Genomic DNA, 9,640 nt, shown 5'->3' on the forward strand with positions numbered 1-9,640 from the left:
TTTATTCACCTTTTATTTCTGCAGTGTAATGGCAAATTATACTGAGGGTCACAGTTTGCTGCTAATCCTAATGGGATTCATTCCACTTCCATTAAAGTCAACTATGTGAGTGGGGAGGAGGCAAATATAGTGCCCAAAGCATCTTGTAACTGGCATGTGTATGCGGATTTATTTTAAAATAGTATTTGGAAAGAAACACAGGCTATCTTAAAATTCACCTTCGTTTCTTGAAATAAAGTATGCTAATGTTTCCCCTGCACACACACACCATTGTCTTTTTAATTCTGAGAAACTGACCATTCTCAAAGATTACTTAAGTACACCATGGGGTTTTTATCCTGAAAAAGCAGTTTGTACCTAAGTCCTGTTGAAATCAACAAACTTGTGTGTACCTAGTGTATCAATGGCCGTTTCCGCACGTCCTTAAAGGGACAGCTCACTCACTGAACGCTGGCGGCTTTTCTTCTTCACTTCACACGCCTCTGATATCAAAGCGACAGCAGGCTGTTTGGCTTCTGCTTCTTTGGTGCCTTTTTGGTGCCACAGGAAAGTTCGGGAAATTGCATTCTCAGAAAAGGTGCCAAAAAACCGGAAACCAAACAGCCTGCCGTTGCTTTGATATCGGAGGCGTGTGGAGTGAAGGAGAAAAGCTGCCAGAGTTCAGCGAGTGGGCCGTCCTTTTAAGGACATGTGGAAACGGCCAATCGGAACTGCAGGTCAACACAGGCACTAGCGCAATTGCTGTACTGGTACTTCTAGACTGCAAGAAGCATCTACACCAGATCATTTCACCATTCCTTACTCAAGAGCTCCCATGTATCATGGAGTGCCCTTGAGGCTCACCTGGCATCTGCATTGCTTTCTGTTCGGCACAAGACCACATTTCTGTTCACCCAGGCTTTTAATTCAAAGGTTGATCTTTTAATACTATTTTAGTCTGGAAACTATTTTAATCTATTGGCAGTCTGTTTTTATGTTGGGCCATTTTTTAGATGCTGGATTTAATTAATGTCTTTTAATGTTTTGTTTTTGTTATTTTTATTTTGTAAGCCACCTTGGGCAGGTTCCTAGATACATGGCATAATTTTTTTCTGAATAAATAAATATACTTTAGCTAAACCCTCTTCTTCTTTCAGTGCCACATGGCACAGCTTTAATGTGGTTGCTATTCCAGTTCGGAGTTCAAAAAAGGACAATCGTTTTAGGTGGGTAGCTGTGCTGACCTGCAGTAGAATGGCAGGATTTGAGTCCAGAGGCACCTTAGAGATGAACAAGGGTATGAACTTTCGAGAGTCAGGGCTCCCTTCTTTTTGGTCTCTAAAGTGCCACTGGACTCAAAAAAGGCATGAGATCATAATTGTGGACTGGAGAATAAATCCTGGATTGGTGTTTGAAGTAGGGTTGCCAGGTCCCCTTACTCTCCCAGTGGGAGAAGGGCAACCTGGCACTTACCTTCTTTAGTCTGTTCTGGGGGCAGCATGATGATGTCACTTCCAGGACATGACATCATTGCACAGGCCCAGAAGCATTCCCGTGCTTTGCAGCGGGCCAATTTGGGGCCCAAATCAGCCTGCTGCAAAGCACAAGAGCAGGCCCAGGAGGCTTATTCCCCCACCTTCCCCCCCCACACCGCAGGCGAGTGGTGGATGGGGGAAGAGAGTGGGAGCAGGAGATCCCCTGCCCCCACTAGGGGACCTGGGATCTCTAGTTTGAAGACAGCAAGGCACTCCTGAAGAATTACAGGCCTGGGAAAGAAAAAGGAGCATTATCTCAGTGTGTTACAGAAAGCCATGGGATTCTTGATCTTGGAAAAACTGCTATTGTGCAAACATGTAGGAAATGAGATAGACCAGAGCTTCCTATAGTTTAGCCCTCCTGTTCATTTATCTTAAAGCATTTTGGGAACATTCCTTTCTTCTTATAAGTTAGGAAGATAGCGGCTAGCGCCTATTGCTATGGTCGTGTCTGGAAAAGGAGGCTTTAAGAAACAGTGTTTGGGTTCAAGACTGCTTGGGTCTGGGGAACTCGCCTCATATTGTGTTAGGGCTGCACACTCTGATCACTCCTCATTCTGCATCTCTGAAGCGTACATAAACATGGCTGTCTCTGCCAAAGGAAATTTACCATGTGTGGTGGTTCTAAACTTCCTAATGCTTGGAAATGAGAACCAGAATACTACTCAGCATTTAGTAGTAGTTGTTGTTGCTGCTGTTGTTGCTGTTGTTGTTGTTTTCAACATTCAGGATTATTTGTGGTTCGAAGTATAAAAATGCTGCAGAAATTTTCAATTATCAGAAAAGGCAGGATTTCTAGAGGTAACATGAGGAGAATGCTTGTATGTAAACCAACCCAGCAAATAGATATATTGGTTTTGATCCCTCAACCCATAAAGGAAAGAAATTTTCAGTCATTTTCCACCTTCCTCCACAATAGCCCCGTTACACCCCCCCCCCTCCAAAAAAACTCATGCTGAGTATCAAGGGAGCCAAAAAATTCCATGTGGCACAAGCAGGGGGGCACTAGGTAAAATCACCCATCCACCCTCTTGCACATGTGGAATCCTTTCCTCCACCTTTTTGCCATTCTTTCATCTGGAAGGTGGGGTGATTTTGCCCAGCTCTCTTTATTCAGTACAGCCTCCAGTGTTACACAGCATTTTGTCTATAAGGCTCCCTTGACCCACCCCCCAGCATCAATTTTTTGAGGGTGTAAATCTGCATCAGTATTCATAGTTCTTAAGACCTGAGTCACAGAGCTTCTCTTCGGGAAAAACTGATGCAGTGTGCTTTGACCTGACTTGTCCAACCTGGAAAGAATCAGAGTCAGTATAAACTAGAATGTAGGCATTCCCAGGGCGTTTTTTCAGCAGGAACGCAGTGGAACTGAGTTCCGGAACCTCTGGAAAATGGTCACATGGCTGGTGGCCCCGCCCCCTGATCTCCAGACAGAGGGGAGTTTAGATTGCCCTCCACGCTGTAGCGTGGAGAGCAATCTAAACTCCCCTCTGTCTGGAGATCAGGGGGTGGGGCCACTAACCATATGACCATTTTCTCCGAGGGCAACCCACTGAGTTCTACCACCTCTTTTCCCAGAAAAAAAGCCCTGGGTATTCCTCTATCAACATCCTGTGTGCCTTCTCTTTTGGCAATTGATTCTATTCAGTGTTGTTCATTTGGACCCTGTGGTCATGCTGTATTTCCCTCAAGAGGCTATCATGAGCAAGTTGCCATCCAGTACAAAGAAGACATGTTGGGTAAAAGCATTATGTTTTGGCTTGGCTGACCTTTGGAAAACAGGGGCTATTGCGCCATCCTAAGCAGTTACAGTTTTCTAAGTCAGCTGAAGTGAATGAGCTTAGGAGAGCATAACTCTGCTTTAGATAGCATTCTGCACTACACAGAATAAACCTGAATGTATCAGACCGCAAATCATCATCAGCTTTCCAAAACTGCAGTATCTTCCCCTGTTTTATAATTCTGTATTCCAGAGAATACAGAAGCACAATGCCTGCTTGTTTAGCAGCCAGAAGCTGTTAAAATGCAGGAGTGTTAAACTAGTGTTAATGCAGTCTTCCATTCTGTAAGTTGCTTTTATAACCCTTTTGTATTTGAAAAGCAACTAATAAATGTATAATAAATAAATGCTGTGTTACAAGGCTTGGCCCAGTAAAGTTGGTTGCTGAAACCACTTTTTGCATTCTGAAGCACTACAAATTTGGCTGGAGAAATGAGAGAATGGGAATGGAAATATACAGCCAAGAAAGGATCTGAGTTGATTGTAGCAGCAATGCATGGTGTGGAAACAGAAACCCTTCTTTCAAAGGCTGTTTTACACTATCACTTTGTCTACAACTTTCTTTTCTTGCTGCTGGATTTCATGATGTTTGGACAAGAACATCCAAATGTTTCCCACAAATATAAATTACAATGTTGCAAACTATCACTCAGCCCAATTTGGATTGGTGGTCCAAAAAACACGTGACATGGGGTGTATTATTCAGACAATATGATTGCCATGAGCACATCACATGATAAAAAAACCCTCCCCAGCACAAAGTCATTGTCTATGTTAAACATGAGTTATGATTAGAGATAGGCACGAACCGAAATATGAACCAAAATTAACCACAAACCAGGCCGGTTTGTGGTGTGCGAACCGCAGTTCATCAGGGCCGTTTCCAGACGGCTTACCTTTTGCCGCTCCGTGCCGCAACGTCGTGGCTCGTGCCGGAGAAAACACGAAATAGCGCGTTTTCTCGCGCGAGTTTTGCACAACATCACGAAAAACTCGCGTGAGAAAACACGATATTTCACGTTCGCCACAGCATGAGCTGCGGCATTGCGGCATTGCGGCATGGAGCGGCAGAAGGTAAGCCTTCTGGAACCGGCCCCTATCCCATTTTTGACAAACCGCCATGAACTTTAGGCTGGTCCATTTAGTTCATTTTTTGGTTCGTGAATTGTGACTGCAGACAGCCTGGTGCCAATCAATCAATTTCCTAGGCAGCAGGGGATGGACTTCCTGCAGACCTTCTGCTGACCCACAAGTGGCCTTATGCTGGCCCGGAAGTGACTTTATGCGGGCCCGGAAGTGATGATTTTTTGACCTGGATGTGACGTTTTCACGTACCAAATGAACCAGTTCACAAACCAGGGGCAGGTTCATGAAAGTTCGTGGTTCATGGTTCGTGAAATTTGATGAACCACAAACCACTTGATTCAGCTTTTTTCCGGTTCATGCACATCTCTAGTTATGATTAGGGGAGGCAGAAAATCCAAACCTCTATGCATGTAATCTGGACAAAAAAAGAGTTCATAGTTTCTTGCATCTAAGACCCAAACGAAACATTACCTTTTTTAAACGTTTGCCACAGAGCCAATTTGTGTTCCCTGCAGCTAGACATCTTGGAATGCCACCATGGGGGGAGGGAGGGATCCTGCCTTCCCCTTCAGGCTTTTTTCCCATGCAAAAACAGTTTGGGGGCAGATATTTACCCCTTCTGCTACTCCCTATGCACAGAATACTCCATGTGGAGCAGCAGAACTGAATCCATAGCAAACTCATTAAAGAAGGTAATGTTTAGTTTGGCTCTAAGGAAATTCTTACCCATGGCACCCTCCTATAAACAATGCATTAGAAACCAGGAGCTGTTTTTTCCCCAGTCTGAGTTATTTTTTACAAAGTAACTATACAAAATTAAAAGAAGCTTGACTAGAGTTGCATTAATTCATGTTCCGGAACACATTGGTGGTTTTCAATCAGCCGGCATTTGCTTCTTAATGCTTTTTTCCCTTTTCCCATAGGACAAAACTTTATTCCATCCGGTGAGCAGCAGCTGCATAGATTGCAACCCAGCTGAGAAGAAGATTTTCATGAACAGATGTGATCCTTTATCTGAAACTCAACAGTGGATTTTTGAGCATATTAATATGACTGTTTTAGAAAAAATTAACAGCAAAACCAGCTCTTAGGGAGAAGAAACAAGACTGTTCTGTACAGATTGCTAACAATGCCTTGGCTGGCATCTGAGTCAATGGAGACAGAAATTAAGTTTCCTAGATCCAGGAAATCACTTCTGAAGATTAAATAAATGCCAGGGCAAAAGCCAACAGGCTGTCATTGCGGATGGATGATATCGGAAGAACTTGGCTGAGAGACTTCACCAGCTTCTGCTGAAGCCCTTCCGGTTGAGAATTCCCTTGCTGGTCAAGGGAAAACTTTATTTAAAAAAATGTTTCAGTACACTACATGTTAAAAAAGTAAAACAGGATTTTAGAGTCTCAGGTCAAACCCTGCTATAGTAAGTAGCTATAAATAGTTGCTATTACTTATGGGGGCTACACGGAGTGCATGATTCCTGTGGGAAACTGCAGATATCACAGATGTAGAACTAGCAAGTCCTCTGGGATATTGTTACTGTCCCAGAATTGAGGGCAAGCTGTGTGTTCTAGTGCCATTTCATTCCCCTTGGAGAAAGTCAGATTTATGAGGGTTAATTAAAATAAAGTGTTGTTTAGGATCATTTGAAGACTCTCCCCATTACATTCCTTTCACTGTTGAATAGGAATGGTTTTTTATATTGTAAGAGTAATTTTAGAGTTGCATCTTGAATGAAGCATGAAAATGACTGTAAGGTGTCGAACTACCATTTCTCTTCCACAGCTAAAGAAAGAAGCATTTCCATCAAAGCAATTAAATAAAATTTCCATCCATTTTTACACAGTGCTATTGAGCAATCATCTGCAGTTATTCATACTTAGTCATCATCTATGGGATGAGCCAAAAATGGCAAAGTGGCCGCATCGTTCTTCACCATAAAAATGAAATGTGTTACTTATAATAGCAGCACAAGGCAAGGTTTGCCTAAAAGGATTTCCTGTTGGAAATCTACATTTCTTTTCAGCAAGTTTGTATTAGAAGACTCCTGCATTGATTTAGAGCCAGTTTGGTGTAGTGGTTAAGAGCGTGGGACTCTAATCTGGAGAGCCGGGTTTGATTCCCCACTCCTCCACGAAGCCAGCTGGGTGACCTTGGGTGAGTCACAGTTCTCTGGAGCTCTCTCAGCCCCACCCACCTCACAGGGTGATTGTTGTGGGGTAATAATAACACTTTGTAAACCGCTCTGAGTGGGCATTAAGTTGTCCTGAAGGACGGTATATAAATCGAATGTTATTATTATTATCAACACAGTCACCAACAGAAGAGGCATGATGAATCCAACAAGGTGGGCTTGTGGACAGGTAAGCAATTATGTACTACCCTGAGATTCTGTCTGTATTTACAAAGCCACACAGGAATAGTAATGGAAGGAGCAAAAGAGGCAGCTGTGAAGTTTCTAGGAAACAAGTTGGGCATTCTGTAAAGTAACAGTTAATGGCATGGTCAGAACTCATACATTTACATATCACAGATTGCAGGCTTTGGGGGGCGGTATGTGTAGTACTCCCTACTAGACATGGGCACAAATAGGAGGAAACCCTGAACACTCTGTTCGTCGTTCAGTGCGATCCACGAACAACAAACATGGACGAACATGAACTGTTCCCGGACATGTTCGTTGTTTGTGGGGGCCAGAACCCACCCTCATCCCCAAACCCCCCCACTTAGCCCCCCTCCCCTCAAACCCACTTACCTGGCCCTTTAAAGATCCCTTTAAACTATCAGCTGGCAGGCGGCAGGGGGGATTCCCCCCTACTGCCTGCCAGCTGATAGTTTAAAGGGCCCTTTCCTGCCATGTGCAAGGGGCAGAGCTCTTTAAACACCCCACAAACTGACCTTCCCAATGTCCAATACCCACCAAATTTGCAGGGGACATAATCCTCAGTGTCCTCAGAAGACCCCCAAGTTTCAGAGAGATTGCACCTCAGGAAAGGAATGATCCATGGGTCTCCCCATTGGCTGTCATTTTCTCTTCACAGAGGCAAAAACGGGACTCTCTGCTGGAAGTACTTTGAAGGCTTAAAGTCAGAAGGAAAGGCAGAAGGAGTTCAGACAGAGTTCAGACCCTCCCTGCCTCGGGTTGCCAAGGGGATTGATTGCAGCAGGTGCCAGACTGTCTGGCTTGCCTAACGGCTGCCAAAGGCAACAAACAAGGCTTGCAACGACCACCTGTTTGTTTAGGATGGGGCCTCACGAACAGCTTGTTCAAAAACAGCAGATTAGGCTGTTCGTTGTTTTTTTTCTGTTCATAATGCTGTTCGTTCCCATATCTACTCCCTACTATCAGTTTTCCAGAAACATCTCAAAGGTGGTGTTTCCGTGAAAAGAGGACTGCTTTTGGGATCTAAGTTTTATAATGAGGAGAATTGCATGATGCATCTTTTCCAACTTCAGATTGCAAGTGGGAGAGGAATCAAAAGGTTTGAATTCTCCCTCCCGCAATAACATGAGAAGAGAATTCTAGTCTAGCCTTCTGCCTGTTTTCCATGTGCAAAGAGCTTTTCATATGAGGAAGCCATCTGATGTGGCACTGACGATCTGCATTATGTGATTTTTGCTGAACCTGCTGCAGAATCCTGAACACATCTTTAAGCAGAGATCTTGTCTTTTGACATGTGCTTGCATAGGTATGAGTAATGTACAGAGAGTGTACGTTATTGGGCAGTAAATGCACATTTCTCATGAGTAAGGGAAAATGAGAAGCTGGAAGAGAAATTGTATAGGCTTACAACTGAGAAGAACCGAGGTTTTCAATTATACGTTCAAGCCAGAATATTCTCGTTCTGATTAGTTCTCAAAATCTGGTTTTTTAATTAGTTCTCACAGCAAAAGAGTGCCATTCATGACCCTAAGAGAAGAAAGCAGATTTTAAAAATGTTGGAAATCATTGTTCTTAGCGGAAATAAACGAGCAGACAAATCTTGTTTATTACATTTAGACCCCGCCTTTCTTCTTTTGAAAACTCCAGAGGATGAATGTAAGCAAGCCACCCATCCACGCGCTGATTTCTAAAATGAGATTTCTAAAATTAAAAGCACATGTCCTTTGATTGTCTGATTGTACATGAAAACAAACTGCAAACTAAAGGAGCCAAGGATGGAACTATTGCATTCAGCAGAAGATGTAGAAAGCACAACTTCCACTTGCAAATATTTCCAGTTTTAGATTATCTCTGAACAACGGTTTTATATTCCTTAATTCTAAGATGCATGTAACAAGGAAGTTTGTGCTGGTTTCTTAGCTATGAGTGCTGCAGTGCTGTATCTATGGCACAGTAGTGCTGGTCAAATATTTGTATGTGAGCAAGAATTTTCAGGGTGCAGGATCTGGTTCCACTCACAACTTCTCTCTTCTGCCCACAGTAGTTCATATGACTCATTTGCCACAAGCAGGACATGGTATTTCACATCATAACATTCAGCCCACATAGAAGAGGTTTGTAGTAGCAAGCAAAACCAGAAGTTCTGCTTGTGGCAAATTAATCAACTTGGTATGAGCAGGAAGTGCCCAAGTAGAAGCAAAAAGCATCTGCCAAAAACAGAGCAGGCATGAGCCCTAAGTCACTGGCAGTGCAATCCTAAACAGACTTATGCCCTTCTAAGCCTATTGAAGTCAATGGGCTCAGAAAGGCATAACTGCTTAGGATGGCACTGAAGGACACTTTAGGAGGGGCTCATCTATGGTATTTACATGCATATGCTAAGATGTTAAAGTCTTCTGTGAGTTTCATCAAGTAAGTACAGACTTGTTCCTTTTTTTTATTTAGAGTTTTATATACCAAAAAATCAAATAACAGAAATCCAACTACAAGAAAAAATCACATAAAATAGCAACTGATAACAAAAAAAACAAGAAAAGGGGGGAAGGAATACTACAGAACAGACAAACAAAACAAACGAAAAAGAAAACTACATAAACTAAAAGAAGGCTTCCAATTTTCTCCACGACAAATACAAATATAAAATCCAATTTTTCCTCTAACTCTATGTTATAAAAAAGGATCATTTTCTAACATCATAATTTGTTATTCCACAAATCCACAAACAGTCAAATCATTGTGATCTAATTCATGCAAAAAGGCTATAAGGATTTTTCATTCAAGAATGAATGAGCTTATTGTCTTTTTTCTAATCAATGTACTAAGTTTGTCATCGTTGCAAATTCCAACACCTTTATCAGCCATTCCTCTATTGTAGGCAAT

General features: G+C 42.6%; 1 protein-coding gene across 1 annotated transcript in view; it reads left to right on the forward strand.

Annotated features, from left to right (window-relative positions):
* The window catches only part of GALNTL6 (polypeptide N-acetylgalactosaminyltransferase like 6), an 802,779-nt gene extending 796,708 nt beyond the window's left edge, over positions 1–6,071 (forward strand). The window contains exon 12 of the mRNA XM_054990605.1: positions 5,304–6,071. Coding sequence (XP_054846580.1) covers positions 5,304–5,471 — 168 coding nt within the window. The 3' untranslated portion in view covers positions 5,472–6,071. The remainder of the gene's footprint in view (positions 1–5,303) is intronic.
* The last annotated feature ends 3,569 nt before the right edge of the window (positions 6,072–9,640 follow it).

This window comes from Eublepharis macularius, chromosome 10, assembly GCF_028583425.1.
Source record: "Eublepharis macularius isolate TG4126 chromosome 10, MPM_Emac_v1.0, whole genome shotgun sequence".
Lineage (NCBI taxonomy): Eukaryota > Metazoa > Chordata > Lepidosauria > Squamata > Eublepharidae > Eublepharis > Eublepharis macularius.